The following is a 21946-nucleotide window of genomic DNA, read 5'->3' on the forward strand; positions in this document are numbered from 1 at the left end:
ATTTCTGCCTCTCCAGCGTAATTTTCCTGCGGTCCAATATCCATTCTTGGCTCTCTTTTACTCTTTATATATCTGAAAAACTTCTGAGATCCTGTATTGACTAGCTTACCTTCATATTTCATCTTTTCTCTGCTTATTTTTTTTATCAGTTACCTTCTATTGCTTTTTAAAGCTTCCCAATCCTCTAACATCCCACTCATTTTTGCTATATTATCTCCCCACTCTTTTGTTTTTATGCTGTCTTTGACTTCCCTTGTCAGCCACGGTTGCCTTATCCTTCCTTTAGAATGCTTCTTTCTTCATCTTTAGGATGTATCAATTCTGCACCTTCCTAATTTCCTCCAGAATCTACAGTCACTGCTTTTCTGCTGTCATCCCTAATAGTGTCTCAATCCAATCAATTTTGGACAGCTCTCCTCTCATGCGTCTGTAATTCCCTCTTCTCTCTCTCATACTGCAGGGTGAATTTTATCATAATATGATCACTGCCTCTTAAGGGTTCCTTTACATTAAGCTCCCTACTCAAATCTGGTTCATTACACAACACCCAATCCAGAATTGTTTTCCCCTAGTGGGTTCAACGACAGGTTGCTCTAAAAAGCCATCTTGTAGGCATTCTACAAATCCCCTTTTGGGATCCAACAACAACCTAATTTTCCCAATCTACCTGGATATTGAAAATCCTCATGACTATCATAACATTACCCTTATTTCAATGGGAAAAAGAAAAGGCATGTAATATATACCCCACATCCTGGTTACTGTTCTGGAGCTTGTATATAACTCCCATCGGGGTCTTTTTATCCTTGCAGTTTATTAACACTACCCACAAGGACTCTACATCTTCTGATCCTATGTCAGCTCTTTCTAAGGATTAGATTTCATCAACAGAGCACCCCAACCCCTGTGCCTACCTGCCTGTTCTTTTGTATTCTTGGATGTTAAGCTCTCACTACAATCTTCTTTCAAGTCACGACTCAGTGATGGTCACAACGTCATATTTGCCCATCTCTAACTGCACTACAAGATCATCTACTTTATTCAGTATACTGCATGCATTCAAATATAACACCTTCAATCCTGTATTCATCACCCTTTTTAGATTTTGCGCTCATTTTACACTTCAACTCATCCCACTGACTACAATTTTGCCCTATCGTCTGCCTGTCAATTCTCAATCTCACTACACACTGCATTGACTTGTATGCCAACGGCTCCATCCTCAGACTTATCACTGTCAACCATTTCCCTGCTAACTTAGTCTAAACCTTCCCCAACAGCTCTAGCAAACCTGCCTGCAAGGATATTGGGGGGTCCCTTGGATTCAGGTGTAACACATCCTTTTTGTACAGGTCATACCTTCCCCAGAAAAGATCCCAATGATCCAGAAATCTGAATCCCTATCCCCTGCACCATTTCCTCAACCACTCATTCATCTGTACTATCGTTCTATCCCTGCCCTGACTAACACATGTTACTGGCAGTAATCCAGAGATTACTACCTAGCAAGTCCTGCTCTTGGTCTTCAGCCTCTTCTCTAACTCCCTACACTCACTTGCAGGACTTCTTCCCCCTTTCTACTTATGTCAAAACAGACAGTCAATGTTTTGGACCAAGACCATTCATCAAGACTAGCGAGGAAAGGAGCAGAAGCTAGAATAAAATGGGGAAGAAAGGAGTACGGGCTGGTAATTGATTGATGAAACCAGGTGAAGGGGAAGGTGGGTGGGTGGGGAGGGGCATGTAGGGAGAAACTGGGTGGTGATAGGTGGAAAAGGTAAAGGACTGAAGAAGAAGGAATGTGATAGGAGATGACAGTGGACCATGGGAGAAAGGGAGGAGGGGCATCAGAGGTAGAGGATAGGTGGGTGAGAAGAGAAGGGATAAGAGGGGACCCAGAATGGGGAAAAGTAAAAGAGAGAAGAGGGAGAGGGGAAGAAATTACCAGAAGTTTGAGAAATCGATGTTCATGCTGTCAGGTTGAAGGCTACCCAGACAGAATATGAGGTGTTGCTCCTCCAACCTGAGTGTGGCATCATTGTGACCATACAGGAGGCCATGAACCAACGTGTCAAAATGGGAATGGGAAGTAGAATGAAAGTGTGTGGCCACTGAACAATCTTGCCTTTTGTAGCAGATGGAGCAAAGGTGCTCGATGCAGTAGTCCCCTGATCTACATTGCGTCTCAACATTTCGAGGAGGCTGATACAGGGCACCAGATACAGTAGATGACCCCCATATATACTTGCAGGTGAAGTGTTCCCTTATCTGAAAGGACTGTTTGGGACCTTGAATTGTGGTGAGGGAGAAAGTGTAGGGGCAGGTTTAGCATTTATCCCACTTGCAGGGATCAGTGCCAGGTGGGAGATCAGTGGTGAGGGATGCATGGACAAAAGAGTTACGCAGAGTGGAGAGTGGGTGGAGGGGGCAATTGTGTGTTATTGGTTGGTTCCCATTGAAGATGGCACCAGATAGCATGCCCTCAGTTTATGTCTTTGGAATATGGGAGAAAATCAGAGCACCCAGAGGGAACCCATGCTGTCACAGAGAGAACATATAAACTCCTTACAGACAGTTGTGGGAATAAAACCCTGATTACTGATTGCTGATACGGCAAAACCATTGCTATAACCACTGGGCTACCATTCTGCTGTGCAACAGTAGGGAAAAGAATAGCCATAGCAGGCATGACAGGCTGAATCGTCTACACCTTCTACGTGCAAGCTGTCCTAGGACGTGCGATCAGATAGTTTAACCTCATAGTTCTTATCTGAAAGATTGAGAGAAGTAACTTTCAAAAGGGAATTGGATAAATAACCAGGGGAGGGGGGAATACTGCAGTGCTTTGGAGAAATATTCATGGTTAACAGGACAAACAGGACAAATACCTCAATGAGGCTGGGCATTCTAATGCATAATTCTCAAAAGACTAGACTGCAGGAACTGCAAGTACAGGTTCTCCCTGCTTACAAATACCTGACGTATTTACACTATGTACGCAAACAAGCGGGTTGGATTGGCCAGCTGCTGCCAGGCCTCAGGCATCTTCTGCCATGTGGGACCTTTGTTTGTGTCCACATTTCTGATTTGAAAACTGGTTATGGACAGCCGTTCAAAGCAGAGCTGAGGCAAAAACAGGAATAAAGAGTCAAAATTTCAGGCTGAATCATGATGAAGGTTCATGACCTGAAACATAGACTCTTTATTCCTTTCCATAGATGCTGCCTAACCTGCTGAGTTCCTCCAGCACTTTGTGTGTGTTGCTCTGAATTTCCAGCATTTGCAAAATCTCTTCTGTTTACAAGGCAAAAGTTGTTCTCTCAGGCAATGGTGAGTCTTTGAAACTCTCCTTTCGGAATGAGGAGGTGTCTAAATATTCTTAAGGCAAAACTAGGTGGATTATTGATAATACTAAGTAGTGAATGCTTATCACAGGTAGTTGGGATTGTGGGCTTAAGGATGCAGTCAGATGGGTCATGATCTATGTTCCCTCTAAGCTGTGCGTGCACACGCATTTTTCAACCAGCGCACAAAGGAAATTAATGTGCACACAAAAGGTTAGTTACCTAAAATAATGTAGTAGTTAATAATTATACTTATTGAAAATAATCTTTTAGCTAACTGTTTCTGTTAACTAGTTAGTCGGTTTTTCAAGTACCACAATGCACGTCACTAATTTACGTCACCTCACCTTTCCTGTTCCGGTTTGTACAGCTGCATCATGGCAGCAGCCATCTTTGGCAGACAGTGTTCATATCGTAAAGTTTACAAAGATCTGTTTCAAATCCTGTAAATAGCTTACTAAGTTTTTATTGAAAAAGATCAGTCAAATGACCCTGTGGCTAAATACTGTCACAAGAAATTGATAAACATCACATACAAAGTAGCTTTACAGGTTTTGAGTGATGTCTTTGATGAACTGGCTGCACTGTGCAAGGTTCTGCAAAAGAGTGGCCTGACACCGATTGATTCACTTCATTTTGCGCGAGGCACAATTAACCAGATTAGAAAGCAGTATCTGGGAGACAATGTTTCGTGGAGTGATAAAGTTAAAGTTTTGCTAAGCCAACAACGTGAAGAAAACAACACAGTAGATACACTTCTCACGCTCTTAAACTTTTCGATGATTTTAAGTTCCCTGGCCCCCACCGCTTTATTTTCACCATGGATGTCCAGTCCTTATATACTTCCATCCCCCATCAGGAAGGTCTCAAAGCTCTACGCTTCTTTTTGGATTCCAGACCTAATCAGTTCCCCTCTACCACCACTCTGCTCCGTCTAGCGGAATTAGTCCTTACTCTTAATAATTTCTCCTTTTGCTCCTCCCATTTCCTCCAAACTAAAGGTGTAGCTATGGGCACCCGTATGGGTCCTAGCTATGCCTGCCTTTTTGTTGGGTTTGTGGAACAATCTATGTTCCGTGCCTATTCTGGTATCTGTCCCCCACTTTTCCTTCGCTATATCGACGACTGCATTGGCGCTGCTTCCTGCACGCATGCAGAACTCGTTGACTTTATTAACTTTGCCTCCAACTTTCACCCTGCCCTCAAGTTTACCTGGTCTATTTCCGACACCTCCCTCCCCTTTCTAGATCTTTCTGTCTCTGTCTCTGGAGACAGCTTATCCACTGATATCTACTATAAGCCTACTGACTCTCACAGCTATCTGGACTATTCCTCTTCTCACCCTGTCTCTTGCAAAAACGCCATCCCCTTCTCGCAATTCCTCCGTCTCCGCCGCATCTGCTCTCAGGATGAGGCTTTTCATTCTAGGACGAGGGAGATGTCTTCATTTTTTAAAGAAAGGGGCTTCCCTTCCTCCACTATCAACTCTGCTCTTAAACGCATCTCCTCCATTTCACGTACATCTGCTCTCACTCCATCCTCCCACCACCCCACTAGGAATAGGGTTCCCCTGGTCCTCACCTACCACCCCACCAGCCTCCGGGTCCAACATATTATTCTTCGTACCTTCCGCCACCTCCAACGGGATCCCACCACTAAGCACATCTTTCCCTCCCCCCCCCTCTGCATTCCGCAGGGATCGCTCCCTACACAACTCCCTTGTCCATTCGTCCCCCCCATCCCTCCCCACTGATCTCCCTCCTGGCACTTATCCGTGAAAGCGGAACAAGTGCTACACATGCCCTTACACTTCCTGCCTTACCACCATTCAGGGCCCCAAACAGTCCTTCCAGGTGAGGCATCACTTCACCTGTGAGTCGACTGGGGTGATATACTGCGTCCGGTGCTCCCGATGTGGCCTTTTATATATTGGTGAGACCCGACGCAGACTGGGAGACCGCTTTGCTGAACATCTACGCTCTGTCCGCCAGAGAAAGCAGGATCTCCCAGTGGCCACACATTTTAATTCCACATCCCATTCCCATTCTGACATGTCTATCCACGGCCTCCTCTACTGTAAAGATGAAGCCACACTCAGGTTGGAGGAACAACACCTTATATTCCGTCTGGGTAGCCTCCAACCTGATGGCATGAACATTGACTTCTCTAACTTCCGCTAGGCCCCACCTCCCCCTCGTACCCCATCTGTTACTCATTTTTATGCACACATTCTTTCTCTCACTCTCCTTTTTCTCCCTCTGTCCCTCTGAATATACCTCTTGCCCATCCTCTGGGTCCCCCCTCCCCGTCTTTCTCCCTAGGCCTCCTGTCCCATGATCCTGTCGTATCCCCTTTTGCCTATCACCTGTCCAGCTCTCGGCTCTATCCCTCCCCCTCCTGTCTTCTCCTATCATTTTGCATCTCCCCCTCCCCCTCCAGCTTTCAAATCCCTTACTCACTCTTCCTTCAGTTAGTCCTGACGAAGGGTCTCGGCCTGAAACGTCGACTGCGCCTCTTCCTATAGATGCTGCTTGGCCTGCTGCGTTCACCAGCAACTTTGATGTATGTTGCTTGAATTTCCAGCATCTGCAGAATTCCTGTTGTTTACAGTAGATACAAGTTCGCTGTTGACTTTTATAAATAGTCTTTGTGTTCATTCAGAACAAAGGTTTTCTGAAGATGAGGTACAAGAATGGTCAGCTTTTGATTTCTCCGCAATTGCAGATTGTGACTTCACATTTGGCGATGAACAAGTTAACGCCTTATGTCTAAAATATCATGATTTTCTAGCTGAAGATACTGTAATAGTTAGACAGTTTAATGATTTCAAATTTTCTGTGCAAGAAGAAATTAAATCCAAACCGATTTCAAACTTTGCTCAAATGGTGGTATTTGTACTTCAAAATGAACAGTTTTGCGACCTTGCACAGTTGATGGACATTGGGGGAACCTTTCTTGCGTCCAGTGCGGACTGTGAGCAAGGTTTTAGCCTAATGAATCAACTCAAAAACAAGCTGAGAAACCGTTTAGGTGAATGTCATTTGGATATGTTAATGAGAATCAAAAGCCATCAATTGTCTATAGAGTTTACAAAGAATGGGTAAATGCCAAAGACAGGAGAGGGAAAAAATAACTGAGTGACTTAAATATGTGTGTTATTTTGCTGTTATTCTGTGCAGTTTTATGTCAAATATTTTGTAAACCTACATAAACTGTGCCATGTGTGCATTCAGTGCGCACGTACTTCTGTCACAGGAAAAAAATTTGCACAACATAAGATTTATGCGCACACTGACTACTAAAAATTAGAGGGAACATTGGTCATGATGTTATTAAATGATTAAGTATACCTGAGAGCTAATTGCCTGCTCTTCATTCATATCTGCTCTCAAGAGACCCAGCACAGTTGCAAGGTTCAAAGAGACTACCTTCCGTACTTCAAATGTATTTAAAAATTGCAATACACAATTAATAATTTATGTTGACTAAAATCTGTGCTCTTGTACACCTTTAAGGACCTGAGGATCATTGCTAAAGCCATCTTTTATAGCCCATCCGTAAAGGCCCTTGAACCAAAGCAGTTTGCTAAGCCATTTCTGAGAGCAAGTAAGAGTGAACCTTGTTGATGTGTCTGGCAAGGATGGTAGATTTCCTCCCAGATGAATGTTAGGGAGCAGGATGAGATTTTACAATGGTGTTTTTTTTATTATTATCTATTTAGAGATGGAGGCTCAATGGGCTCATGCTGCCCAATTACACTCATGTGACCAATTAATCCGTACGTCTTTGGAATGAGGAAATCCACGCAGTCATGGGGAGAATATTCAGTTTTTTACAGACAGCAGCGGAATTGAACCCAAGTCGCTAGCACTATAATTGTATTGCACCACGGTAGCATAGTGATGAGCACAATACTATTACAGCTCGACCCGTTGGAGTCCAGAATTCAATCCCAGCGTCCTCTATAAGAACTCTGTACGTCCTCCCTATACAATGCTTGCATTTTCTACAGGTGCTCTGGTCCTCCTGCAGTCCAAAGATGTACCGGTTAGTAGGTTAATTGGTCATTGTAAATTGTCCCTTGATTAGGTTAGAGTTAGTGGGGGGTTGTCGGGGATTGCTGGGTGGTGTGGCTCGAAGGATTCCACTCTGTATCTCTAAATAAAATAAATAACTACTATAGAAGTCAAAAATCTTCTTGGATCATCCAAGTTCTAGTGTTCTTCGGTCAGCACTGTCTGTCAGCCTTGTTCCTGTGTGAGCATGATGTGTAAAGTTGGAACTGAGGATGAACAACCAGGATTGGGAATAATAACAGAGCAGACACAAAGGCACAATGCCCTCCTCCTGCTCCTAACTCTCGTAAGAAAAAAATCTTTGCCAAAGATGTTATTTTTACTTCCCAATTATTAACTGAATTCAGATTCTGTAGTTACCACAGTGGGATTTGAACTCAGGTCTCTGAGTCATTGGTGCTGGTCTCCATTAAAGGAAATATGGTATAGATAGCAGGGATAGAAAAGATTTTAAAGTATATGGGTCAAACATGGGCAAATGAGACTTGATAATGTAGGCACCTTGATTGGCATGATCAAGTTGGGCATAAGTCTTTGGAATGTGGGAGGAAACTAGAGAACTTGTTTAACACCCAGATGGTCATGGTGCAGGTGTACAAACTCCTTATAGACAGCAGCGGGAAAGGTTGGTGGCATGGTAATAACATTTCTCTTAACCACTATACTGCTGTGACGTGCCTGCTTTTTTTTCCAGAAAGGTCTCTGGGCTCCAAAGGTTAAATGATGAAGAAGGATTTAATTAGTTTAAGCAAATTTGCTGCAGGTCTCGACCTTAAATGTCAACAATTCCATTCCTCCCAAAAGATGGTGCTCGGCCCACTGATTTCTTCCAGCAGTTTGTTGCTCCAGATTGCAGCATCTGTGGTCTCTTGTTTCTCCTCTTAATTACATTCATGTTCCCTGGAATTTGGACCATTTCTCAGCTGAAGTGGGCAGATTCAGCTCCGACATTGAGAAGAGAAATGTGCGAGAAGTACTCAAAAGAGAGAAGCTTGCAGAACTCTGAGGAGAGGGTTGAGGAGTTAAACTATGAATGAAGTTCAGAGTCAGAGAGAAATACAAGACAGAAACTTTGGCTCAACTCATCTATGTCAACCAAGGTGACCACCCCACATCCCACTCTCCCTTCTACACCCTCCTCACTGGTCCTCCCTACAATCACTTGCCCTACCCTCCCTCTCTTCACATCATCTCTCCCTCTTTCCCTGTCTTCCCTCCCTCCCTTGTCATTGACTGTCTCCCTTCCCCCACCCTCCCAACCTCCTCCTTACCACTCCTGCTTCAACTCCCTCCATCCCATCGCCTCTCTGTCTACCCATTCTTGCTGCCTTTCCCATTCCCCACTCCCTTCCTCCTGCTTGTCGCCTTTCCCACTCCCTCCTCCCTCCTTGTGGCTTCTCCGCTTCCCCCTTCATTGATGCCCCTCCAGCTTCTCCTGCCCTTCCTCCCTCCTTGTTGCATCTCCTACTGCCCCCACTGTCCCTCCACGTAACCTCTCCCGCTCTCCCTCCTTCCCTCCTCATCACCTCTCCCATTGATCCCCCCCCCCACTCTCTCTCCTTGCATTTAACCTCATTTGGCCTGTCATTGTCATTATGTGGCATATCACGTGACATGGGCGATCATGGGAAATTTTTCTACAGGAAAGGTTTCCCATTGCCGCCTTCTGGGCCGTGTCTTTACTGGACAGGTGACCCCAGCCATTTGGCCTGTGCCTTTCTAAATATTTCCTATCCATGTATATAACCAAATATCTTTTAAATGTCATCGATGAACTGGATGGCCGGTTTCAATGCTATAACCATTCCTTGATTCTGAAATGTCTTGAAGATATAGAGGGAAGCTCTTCAGGGAGATAGGGAATTGAGGAAAGCTGGACATGGTCTAAAATTTAAAGCCATTCCTTTGAGTGACCAAGAAACGTTCTACGAGAAGAGGGAGGAAGAAGCTTGGAATATTTTTCTCAAATGGCAGTCGATGATGGGCCAGATATTCCCCTAAAATCTAAGACAGATGTATTTTGGTTAAGTAAAGGGTGAGTGGGAAAGTCAGTAACATGGAGCTAACTCAAAATCAGGTTTATTATCACTGACATATGTCATGACATTTGTTGTTTTGTAGCAGCACTGCAGTGCAAAACATAAAGTAATGGCTTTAAATTACAATAAAGATATAAAATAAATAGTACAAAAGAGGAATAGCAAGGTAGTATTCATGGACCATTTGATATCTCCTGGTGGAGCTATTCCAAAAATATTCGGTGTGGGTATTCAGGGTCCTGTACCTCCACCATGATGATAGAGCATGAAAAGCAAGCGTGTCCCAGATGGCGAGAGTCCTTAATGATGGATGTTGCCTTCATGAGGGATTGATTTTTGAAGATATTCTTGATGATGGGGAGGCTTATGCCCATAATGGAGCTGGCTGAATTTACAACTCTCTGCAACTTTTTTGATCCTGTGCATAGATGCAACTCCCCCCACCCATACTAGATGGTGATGCAACCAGTCAGAATGTTCTCCATGATACATCTGTAGAAATTTTGCTAGATTCTTTGGTGACACAAATCTCCTCAAATTCCTAATGGAAGTATGGACATTGGCATGCCTTCTCGTTGATTGTATGCATATGTTGGGTCCAAGATTGATCTTCAGAGATGTTGACACCCAGGAACTTGAAATTGCTCACCAATTCCAACTATTGGTCTCTCATTGTGGTTTCTTCCAATTTCACTTTCCTGCTGTCCACAATCAGTTCTTTGGTCCTCACTGAAGAGCCCTAACTTCATAGAATGAAAAAGCAGAGTAAAAATATAAATATATGAAGATTTCCTGTCCTGATGAAGGGTTTTGGCCTGAAATGCCAGCTGTTTACTCTTTTCCTAAATGCTGCCTGGCCTGCTGAGTTCCTGCAGCATTTTGTGTCTGTTGCTTTGGATTTCCAGCATCTGCAGATTTTCTCATGTTTTTAATTTAAAGATTAGCTTTATTTGTCATAGGTACATCAAAACATACAGTGCATTATGCATTATTTACATGAAATCAAATCAGCGAGGATTGTGCTGGGGCAGCCCACAACTGTCGTCATGCTTCTGGTGCCAACATAGCATGCCCACAACTCACTAACCCTAACCCTAATCATGCATCTTTGGACTGAAGGACGAAACCGGAACACGTGGAGCAAATCCACCTTACAAACAGTGGCAGGAATTAAACCCCAATCAACGACTGTTGCCACTATAGGAGCATTACGCTAACCGCTACACTTTACCGCCTAAAGAGGCTGAATATCCCATGAAATCCTTGTAGTATTCTTCTATAATGTAGTCGCTATGGTGCTCTCCTTTAACACCTTTCTCATCCTGGGTGCCAATATCTTTGAAGATCTGTCCTGGGCTCAGTATATTGATGCAATAATGAAGAAGGCATGCTAGCAGCTATATTTCATTTGGTGTTTGAGGAGATTTGGTATGTCACCAAAGACTCCAGCAAATTTCTACAGATGTACAGTGGAGAGCCTTTTAACTGTTTACATCACTGTCTGGAGCGGAGGCACTAATGCACAGGACTGTAATCTTAGCAAGCTCCAGCTTCAGCACAATCATGGGCACTAGCCTCCTCACCATCGAAAGCTGCTCCCATAAAAAGGCAGCATCTATTATTAAGGACAGTCACCATCCAGGACATGCCTACTTCTCATTACTGCCATCAGGGAGGGGGTACTGGAACCTGAAGATGCACACTAATGTTTTAAGAACAGCTTCCAACACGCCATCAGATTTCTGAACAGACCATGAACCCATGAATACTACTTCACAATTGTTTTGCTCTTTTTGCACTAACTTAGAGCAAATCTGCCAGACACCCCAACTTCAGATATGAATTTGGATTCATTTAGAGTATATAACTTCAGTTCAAGAGCTATTAGGGATGGGTGATAAGCATTGGTCTTACCATGGATTCCCATTTCCTTCAAAGTGAGTAAGCACAAAAATTCCATTCGATGTCTGATTGGTGACAAATCTTTCATTGTTTTGTTGTACATCAACACTTGCTCTTTGAAAGTATACACGTGAGGCGCTACCTCAGGAAGGCAACATCTGTATTCAAATATCCCCACCATGCCATTTTCTTGCCGCTACCATCAGGCAGGAGGTACAGAAGCCTGATGTCCCACACGACTCGGTCAAGGACATCTACTTCTCTTGAAACAACCTGCACAACCCTAATCACTACCTCAGTGCAGCAACACTATGACCATTTTCCACTACAATGGCCTTGATTTTGTTCCAAATCTATTCTTTCTTGTAAAACTTGTGTATAACTGATGTTTAATTTATATTTTTCTTGTGAATGTTGTCTCTCTAATGCTATCCCCCCCATGGTCCTGCTGAAAGTTTCTCATTGCATCTGTGAATTGTAACTGTACGTACACGTGCTTGTGTATGGGACAATACCTTCAACTTTGACTTTTCTTTAAATTGTGTTATGTTTTGAAAGTACCATCTGTATGCAGCATACTTGCCCCATCTTCAGAATCCCAGTTCTTCCTATGACACACCTTTTCATTTTAAAGTAACACACACAAAATGCTGGAAGAACTCAGTAAGTCAGGCAGAATAATAAACAGTTGATGTTTCAAGCTGAGACCCTTCATCAGAACTGGAAAGGAAGGGGTCACAGAAGCCAGAATAAGGTGGAGAATGGAAGGAGTACAAGCTGGCAGGTGATAGGTGAGACCAGGTGAGGTGGAAGGTGGGTGGGTGGGGGAGGAGGATGAAATAAGAAGGTGGAAAGGATTGAAGAAAAATGAATCTTATGGGAGAAAAGAGTGGACCATGGAAGAAAGGGGGGGAGGAGGAGGAGCAGCAGAAGGGGGTGATGGGCAGGTGAGGAGAGGAGAAGCAGTAAGACAAAGTGGGGAATACAAAAAGAGATGAAGGGGAGTGGGGAGAAATTACCAGAAGTTAGAGAAATTAATGTTCATGCCATTAGGTTGGAGGCTATCCAAATGGAATATGAGGTGTTGTTTCTCCAATCCAAGAGTGGCCTATGTTTTCATTTTAAATTTATTTCTTTAGATGTAATACAAACTGACAGAAAGATGGTTGTGCTCACTGTATTTTCCCGTTTTGTGTCTAATGTCCACCAGACTTGCACAAGTACCAGCGGCAGTGGGAGCAGCAGTAGCAGTAGCAGCAGCAGCAGCCGTGCCTACAAATCAGGCACTGCGAGAGGTTTGGATGAAGCCACACCCAACTTTGCCAGCAAGCACTTCCAGAGACCATCCACATCGCTCGTAAGTGGGAAGGAGACGGCAGAGGTGGCCAGGTCAGAGGTCAAAAGCAAGAAGGCTTCCAGCCATGGCTCCAGTCAGCGGGGGCGGAAGCCAGGTGGAGGTGGACCCAAGAGCACAGCGACTGTTGCCACAGTCTCCTCGCCCAGCCTGTTTCAGCAAGGTACTGTCCACAACTGGCCCAAGGCAAAACATATGCAGATGCTTATACACACAAAATGCTGGAGGAACTCAGCAGGTCAGGCAGTATCTATGGAAAAGAGTGAACAATTGACATTTTGGGCCAAGACCCTTCAGGATTGGAAAAGAAAATGAGAAGCCCTGATGAAGGGGTGGGGGATGTTAGAGGTAGTTTTTTTTTAATACTGTGAGTGCTGGCAGAGGAGATATATTAGAGACAATTATGAGAAAAGTGGGGGGCTATGTGGGAAGGAAGTGTTAGATTGATCTTGGTGCAGGTTAAAAGGTCGGAACTACATTGTGAGCACTGTTCTATGTTCTATACTAGAACTTTGAAAGAAAGTAGAAAATGCTGGGAATGCTCAGTGGGTCAGGCAGCATTTGTGGTGAGAGAAATAGAGTGGGATGCAATAACTCAAAACTTGCTGATGGCACCAAATCCCAAGGATGATTTTTTTTTCAAACAAGACTCTGTAAGAACAGGAAATCAGCCATTAGAGCACATGAGCAGAGCTCCACTAGTAGAGCTTCTAGCTCACAGCTCCATTCACCCAGGTTCAGTCGAGACCTCCGGTGCTCCCTCTGCAGAGTTTGCACATTCTCCATGTGGCCAGGTGAGTTTCTCCTGTTTGATGCCCCTAGTGTGTAGGTAAAGGTAGAATCTTGGGGGGAGATGATGGGAAAGTGGGAAGAATAAAGATTAAAGAGTAGCTTAATTTGCCAGTTGTGCAGCGAAACATCAAAACATACAGTGAAATGCATTGGTGTCAATGACTAACACAATCTGAAAATGTGCTGTGGTCAGCCTGCAAGTATCGCCAGGTTTCCAGCACCAACATAGCAAGCCCTACTAACCATAACAGTACGTCTTTGGAATGTGGAAGGAAACCAGAGCTCCCGGAGGAACCCACATGACCACAAGAAGAATGTTGTCATTGGGCAAATTTAAAACAGAGGTTGATAGTTCAAGTTTATTGCCATTTGACCATACACATATACAACCAAATGAAACATTATTCCCCCGGACCATGGTGCACACACAATACATATGTTCAAAGGTTCAAAGGCCCAACTTAATGTCAGAGAAATGTATACAATATACATCCTGAAATGTTTTTTTTTTGCAAACATCCACAAAAACAGAGAAGTGTCCCCAAACAATGAATGACAGTTGAACGTGAGAAACCCAAAGTCCCCACCAGCTCCCCCCCCCGCGCGTAAGTGGCAGCGAGCAATAGTCCCCCCTCCCCCCACCAGCAAAAAAAAGCAAGCATCGGCACCGCTACTGAGCACTCAAGCGTGAGCAAAGCAATAGCAAAGACATAGACTTGCAGTTACCCCAAAGGCTTTGCATTTCACCCAGCATTCGCATACCACAGGTGCATGCCCCCTCTCCCCACCCCCTTCCTCCTCTCCCCACCCCCTTCCCCCTCCCCCCTCCCCCTCTCACCCTAATAAGGGAGAAGGAGGTGTGTCCATTTTCCCAACGAGCGGGGAAACATAACAAACAACTCGCTAGTTTACAATATTAAAAGACCGTTAACATCGCTTTTTTCAAGCTCTGTGCCTGAAGATCGCAAAGATCCGGGTCTTCAGACCCATAGCAGTAGGTTCTCCGACTCCTTCACTGACACGTGGATCTCCTGCCGTGACACCCACCCTCGATCTGCCCGTCTCCAGAGCCCCTAGATCTTAGGCTTCCAAATGCGAGCCAGACTCTCAGACTGAACCCTTGGTGTGCCGAACAACAGCTAGTCCTGAAACCCCAAGAATGGGTCCCATTCCCGCAAAGAAGCAAAGTCAGCGCGTAACTCCAGGTCAGGATCTTCAAAAGAACTCTGAAAAGGAAAAAATAAAGACATAAAGATGGTCTATCTTATGGAAATAGAGTTGTTTCCGAAGATGCAAGCAAAGGAGTCACCGTTTAACGCTGTCTTAACTTCGCTCCACCTCCCCGTCACACATAAAACAAAATATTACCATAAATAAGTTAATAAAATATAATTCAAAATGCATGCAGTGTGCAGCACAGGTAAAGAGTAAACAGTACAGTATACAGTAAGCAGCTGGCTGTCCAAGTAACGAGACCTTTATGTTGGAAGGGTATTCATTAGTCACACAGCCTGAGGAAAGAAACTGGTACCCAGTTTGGCAGTCCTAGTCCTGATGCTTCTATACTTCCTTCCTAATAGTAGTGGGTCAAAAAGATTGTTGGATGGGTGTTAGGGATCCTCAACAATGCTTTGTGCCCTTCGTCTGCAGCGCTTCTAGTAAATGTCACAAATAGGGGAGAGGGAGACACCAGTGATTCTTTTACTATCCTTGGTAGGATTTTGCAGTCTGATGCCTTGCACCTTCCATACAGCACAATGATGCAGCTAGACAGGACCCTCCCGATGGTGTTCCTGTAGAAAGTTGTTAGAATGGAGGCGGGGAGGCTTGCACATTTAATTATCCTCAGTGTAGATACTGCTGTGCCTTCTTGACGAGTTAGGAGATGTTGTGGGTCCAGATTAGATCATCTGTTATGTGCACATCAAGGAACTTTGTGCTCTTTGCTGTCTCCATGATAGAGCCTTTGATGTGCAATGGAGAGTGGTCAATCTGTACCTTCCTGAAGTCCACAACCATCTCTTTAGTCTTGGCAACGTTGAGGCTCAGGTTGTTGTTCTCACACCATTTGACAAGCCACTATACCTGCACTCTGTATGACAACTCATCATCGTTGCTGATGAGGCCACCACTGTTGAACTTGATGCCAACTCATATCGATTGGGGTCTTTCTATCTCAAACTCAAGATCCAGTTACAGAGAGGGGTGTTGTGTCCCAACAAGGATAGTTTACCCATTAGCCAGCCTCTGAGGGTCAATCTTGTGAAATGCCGAGCTGAAGTCTCGGCATATGAGGCATTGTTTTTAGCTGGGACAGGACAGGACTTATGTCTTACATATACAGTACTGTGCAAAAAGTCTTGGGTACCCTAGATTTTTCTTCTGCATTAGTTTGTCAGCAGAAAAGAGCAAATTTTAGATTTTCACTTGAATTTTAGTCTATTATAAACCGTCCACCTGTACGTACACAGGTGCACCTCATTCTATATAGTTCACGATTATTTGCACTATTGTTTTGTTTGCTTTTTGATTCTGTACAGCGAGAGCTCAGGGAAACCGGCATCAAATTCCCTGTATGTGTCTACATACTTGGCGATAATAAAGGATTCTGATTCTGATATATTTTCCAAAAAATCAAATTTTTACAGAGTTTTTTTGCATTTCAGAATCTGAATCAGAATATTTTATTATCGCCAAGTATGTGGACACATACAGGGAATTTGACGCCGGTTTCCCTGAGCTCTCGCTGTACAGAATCAAAAAGCAAACAAAACAATAGTGCAAATAATCATGAACTATATACAGTGAGGTATACCTGTGTATGTACAGGTGGACTTGGTTTATAATAGACTAAAATTCAACTGTTCATAAGACTGATGGCATATGGAAAGAAACTGTTCTTGTACCTATTTGTCTTGGCATACAGTGATCTAAAGCGCCTACCAGAAGGAAGGAGTTGGAACAGGTGATGTCCAGGGTGTGATGGGTCTACAATGATGCTGCTTGCTTGCTTCCTGACTCTAGATGCATATAAGTCCTGGATTGAGGGCAGCTTCATACCAATAATCCTTTCCGCAGCTCTGACAGTTCTTTCATTAAAGAAAATAACATATTAAGTAAAAGATGACTTTTCAAATAAAAACTTGTTTACTTTGTAGATATGCAGCCCAGTGCAGGATTAAACAAAGATAACAAACAGGATGCTAATGATCAATAACATAATAAGTTGAATGAATTAAACTGATTAACTGAAACAGAAATGGGTGTAAAAGGAATCAAGCTGGGTGAAGGACAACTAAACTAAAAGGTGAGGGTGTGGCAGATGTTTAACCTTCAAATCATGAATTTTTACACCATGGCAAGATTGAGCATAATATAGCAACAAGACACAAGGTGGTCATCCTGCATCAGCAAGGTCTTTCCCAAGCAGAAATTTCACAGCAGACAGGAGTTTCAAGATGTGCTGTCAAAGCTCTTCCGAAGAAGCACAAAGAAACAGGAAAGGGTGAGGATCAAAAATGTAGTGGTCGGCCACAGAAACTGAGTGCATGGGAGATACATTAAACTGACATCCCTTCTAACCCAGAAGAAGTGTTGCATTGCTGTCAGATCTGAACTGTCAGAAACCGTTGGAACCAAAGCACACACCTCCACAGTCTGGAAAAGTCTTGCCAGAAGTGGTCTTCATGGGAGAGTTGCTGCCTAAAAACCATTCCTCCAAAGTGGAAACAAAGCCAAGAGACTCACTATTCTGCCCTTGCTCGAGAGTTTTCTCCATTTTCTCAAGTTTTACAGATAGATAACTCCAGTCCCAATGTAGCTGTAATTGAAGCCAGTTTTATTATTCACCAGTGCATTACAAGGAGCTGGTGTAAAACAACAGAACTTCTCGCTGTTCTAATGGAAGGTAGATTCAAACACTGATCAAAACTCCCTTGACTTCTGACTGACTGAAATCTGTCTGACTGACTGAAATCTGTCCGACCTGATAATGAAAGGTAACTGCTTAACAATGTGATAATGAGCAATCAACGACAGCTGTGAACCCACAAGTAAACAGTATGACCTTGTCATTAGGAGTACATCGAGAAAGACATAACACTCCCTGCCTGGTATCTGTAAAAAAAATGCCACCAACCAAACTTAACATTAAACATATTAGAATCAATGCTACTGATCAATTGAATAGCACAGTCAAATACAAGGAATAAATCAGACCATCAACTGATTTGAAATACAGGAGTAAAATTCTGTTCTTCAAGAGAGATCACTACCCAAACGTTGAAATAAGCCAATTAGATCGTATCAAATGCACAACAGAGAATCCAAAACAAATCTAGAATCTGTACAAATTGGCTTTACAGATTTGTAACCAGAGTTCATGTTTCAATCATTTTCCGACAGGCTGTTTTTCCATTTATACCATTTGTTTTCTTCCCAAGCATGCGTTAAGTGAAGGAAAGAGGCTGCACATGGTTGTTTGGGACATGTTGTCGGGAGCTATGGAAAGGTAGTGGTGCCACCCGGCTGCTTACCCATCACCCTCAGGGAAGTAAGGTCATACATTGAAGGAGTTGGTTTGTTGTCATCCTTTGTATGGACAAAGACAGATTCACCCATGCTTACCGTGTTGCTTGTCAAACCTTTATTACGAGGTGGGAGAGACAAGAAGCTGGCAGGACTGACCGAAGCTCTTTTTGACATGGATGCTGCTAAGAGAGGGAGTCATGAGACTGGGGTGTCTGTTTTCTAGAATGCTAGTTCTGAAGATGTTCACAGGTGAGGGTTTATATGCACTCCCTAGGCAGATATCTCTTACTATGACACAACCGAGTGATGACGTCTGTGCAAAGTGAGCATTTGAAAGCCCACTATGTTGCTCGAGTACCTTATGTACCAGTATGATGTCCCTTCCTAACAACAGTAGGATCTCGGCTGTTGGATTAAGTGACAGTATCTTGCTGGCTAGGAACTTGAGATGAGGATGGTGAGTCGCTGCTTCTGGAGTGGGGATTTCCTTCCTGTTGTCTGGAAGTTTGTCACACTAAGTGTGTGGGGAGAGCTGAATGAGTCTATTCATTGACAGATTGGACAACGAAGCCACTTGCTCTTTGCCCAACTGCCTGTGAGACACCTGCACAAGTTTTAAGTGTGTAAGGTGAGGCTCCATCAGTTATGTTGAAAATGTTGAATAAAGATGATTTAGCAAGAGACTTATTGCTCTGATCATCCAAGCCAACATACATCCTCATCCTCTTCTCACAGTGGCTTTGGGGTAAACCTTGATGAGAGAAGACATTTGATAAGGTACCCCATGCAAGGCTCAGTGAGAAAGTAAGGAGGCATAGGATCCAAGGGGTCGTTGCTTTGTGGATCCAGAACTGGCTTGCCCACAGAAGGCAATGAGTGGTTGTAGATGGGTCATATTCTGCATGGAGGTCGGTGACCACTGGTATGCCTCAGGGATCTGTTCTGAAACCCCTGTTCTACGTGATTTTTATAAATGACCTAGGTGAGGAAGTGGAGGGATGGGTTAGTAAGTTTGTTGATAACACAAAGGTTGGGGGTGTTGTGGATAGTGTGGAGGTTACAGCGGGACATTGATAGGATGCAAAACTGGGCTGAGAAGTGGCAGATGGAGTTCAACCCAGATAAGTGTGAAGTGCTTCATTTTGGTAGGTCAAATATGATGGCAGAATATAGTATTAATGGTAAGACTCTTGGCAGTGTGGAGGATCAGAGGGATCTTGGGGTCCGAGTCCATAGGACACTCAAAGCTGCTGCACAGGTTGACTCTGTGGTTAAGAAGGCATACAGTGCATTGGCCTTCATCAGTCATGGGATTGAGTTTAAGAGCCAAGGGGTAATGTTGCAGCTATATATGACCCTGGTCAGACCCCACTTGGAGTACTGTGCTCAGTTCTGGATGCCTCACTACAGGAAGGATGTGGAAACCATAGAAAGGGTGCAGAGGAGATTTACAAGGATGTTCCCTGGTTTGGGGAACATGCCTTATGAAAATAGTTTGAGTGAACTCGGCCTTTTCTCCTTGGAGCGACAGAGGATGAGAGGTGACCTGATAGAGGTGTATAAGATGATGAGAGGCATTGATTCTGTGGATAGTCAGAGGCTTTTTCCCAGGGCTGAAATGGCTAACACAAGAGGGTATAGTTTTAAGAAGCTTGGAAGTAGGTACAGAGGAGATGTCGGGTAAGTTTGTTATGTAAATAGTGGTGAGTGCGTGGAACAGGCTGCCGGTGATGGTGGTGGAGGCAGATACGATAGGGTCTTTTAAGAGACTTCTGGATAGGTACATGGAGCTTAGAAAAATAGAGGGCTATGGGTAACTCTAGGTAATTTCTAAGATAGGGACATATTCGGCACAGCTTTGTGGGCCAAATGGCCTGTATTGTGCTGTAGGTTTTCTATGTTCTATGTAGATCTTTGAACACGACTTACTGGCGGAGTTTTCCTCACAGACCTCAGTACATGAAGAGGTGGCAACTAGAGAGGAAGGGGATTCATCTTCCTCCCCACCATGCTGTAGGGAGGTACTTTGGTTGTTCTTCACAGACCAAAGAGGTAGGCTAACATGAAGAACTGCAATGTGTTTGTTGCTGTCACATTCAAAGCACTGGATGACAGCATTATAGTCCCTCATCCAGTGGCTGGTTGAAGAACAGCAGCAGAAACGTATGGAGTGCTCTTTGAGAAAGGCCCTTAGCTCCTCTAGAGGTTTCTCCCTGAAGCCTCTAGAGTGTGGCTTCTGATGTAGAGGGCATTGTTTGTTAGGATCTTCCTTTTGGACAGCATTGGCCACCTCAGTTTTTTGCACCATGACAGGACCTCTAACAGGTTTCTCTGATTTGGGATTTTGGCTTCATCTTGGATGAAACTAGAAAAGAAGGAAAATGGTGGGAAGCTGACTCCATTTTCCAGTTTGTATATAGTTCCCTCTGACATCCACTTCTGCAGACGAAAGGGAAGTTTCTGCAAAATGGGACAAATTCCTCATGCAGTGTTTAGGTAAGACAAGCCAAGTAAGTAGCCTTCAGCTTTAGCTGCCTCCAACTCCAGTAGCAGGTCTCCTACCTCTTGCAGATGTTGGGGTTCCCTGCTAGATATCTTAGGGAAAGACTTGAGTTTGTTGAAGAGAATGGTCTCCATTGCGTCTGCAGATCAGTAGCATTCTTCCAATCTTTGTCAGACTAAAGAGAGAGCAGCACTGGGGTGCTTGATGCGAACTGACGTTTAATCTGCTTGCATGCTCAGCAGACTTGGGTCCAAGCCGCTTTACCAGCAAGTCAAGTTCTTCACTGGGCTTGAGGTCTTCAGTGGCATTGGAGAAAGTGGACTTCCAATCCCAGTAATTTTCTGGCTTATCATTAAATTTAGTGTGTCTGGCCATTAGCAAGTCACAACAGGCTAGGAATCTTGCAAGATCTGACACAGCAATAAGTTGGGGTTCTTGTGAGGGGTGTGGTGCACCTCACCAGGAGGCTGAGCAACATTTCCACCTGTATTAAGCCATGCCTTGGAGCCTTGAGCTTAATTTAACATAGTCATGGTCAGCTAGCTGCTCCATACCCACCTCAAAAACTTTGGCCTTGGCTAAAGCTGCTTCCATCTCTTTTTCATGCTGTAATGCCTCTGATGTGGCTTCCAGGTGGGTTTCCTCTATGTTCAATTCAGCCTGTCTTACTTTTACATCAAGGTACATGGAGCTTAGAAAAATAGAGGGCTATTGGTGACCCTAGGTAATTTCTAAAGTAAGTACATGTTTGGCACAGCATTGTGGGCTGAAGGGCCTGTATTATGCTGTAGGTTTTCTATGTTCCTATGTTTCTTCTTGTGCAAAATATGCCTTGGCTTGTGCGTGGACTTCCACGCTGCTATGCTTACCGCAGGTCTGTTAAGACTGTCCAGATAATCCATGTGAATTTATTGAACAAACTGATCTGGTTTCAAGGCTTTCTTTCTCCATTGCTGTCATTTCAATTTTTTGTCATGTGGGAACTTGCAGGATCAATATCAAATCCACCGCAGATGGAATCACAATTGAGAGTTGTCTTTTTTTTACAGTTCTGCCTTTGCTCAAGAGTTTTCCCCATTTTCTCCAGCTTTATAGATAGTTAACTCCAGTCCTGTCATAGCCGTAGTTGAAGGTAGTTTTATTATTCACCAGCGCGTTAAGTACGCAAGGGGCTGGTGTAGAAGGACAGTACTTCTCAGTGTTCTAATGAAAGGCAGATTCAAACACTGATCAAAACTCCCTCCAACAAACTGACAGAAATGGACAAACAATATGAAATGTCTGACCTAATAATGAAAGCTAACTGCTTAACAATGTGATAATGAGCAATCAAAAGCTGTGAACCCACAAGTAAGCAGTAAGATAAAGTAATTAAAAATAAATCTGGAAAGACAAAACACACACCT

General features: G+C 43.8%; 1 protein-coding gene across 5 annotated transcripts in view; it reads left to right on the forward strand.

The window, feature by feature from the left end:
* Positions 1-21946, forward strand: part of LOC134340414 (protein AF-10-like) — a 325409-nt gene that overhangs the window by 176289 nt on the left and 127174 nt on the right. For all 5 annotated transcript variants that reach the window (XM_063037619.1, XM_063037621.1, XM_063037617.1 and 2 more), the window contains one exon: positions 12572-12878. In XM_063037619.1, the coding sequence (XP_062893689.1) occupies positions 12572-12878 (307 nt within the window). The remainder of the gene's footprint in view (positions 1-12571; positions 12879-21946) is intronic.

This window comes from Mobula hypostoma, chromosome X1 (assembly GCF_963921235.1).
Source record: "Mobula hypostoma chromosome X1, sMobHyp1.1, whole genome shotgun sequence".
In the NCBI taxonomy this organism is placed as follows: Eukaryota; Metazoa; Chordata; class Chondrichthyes; order Myliobatiformes; family Myliobatidae; genus Mobula; species Mobula hypostoma.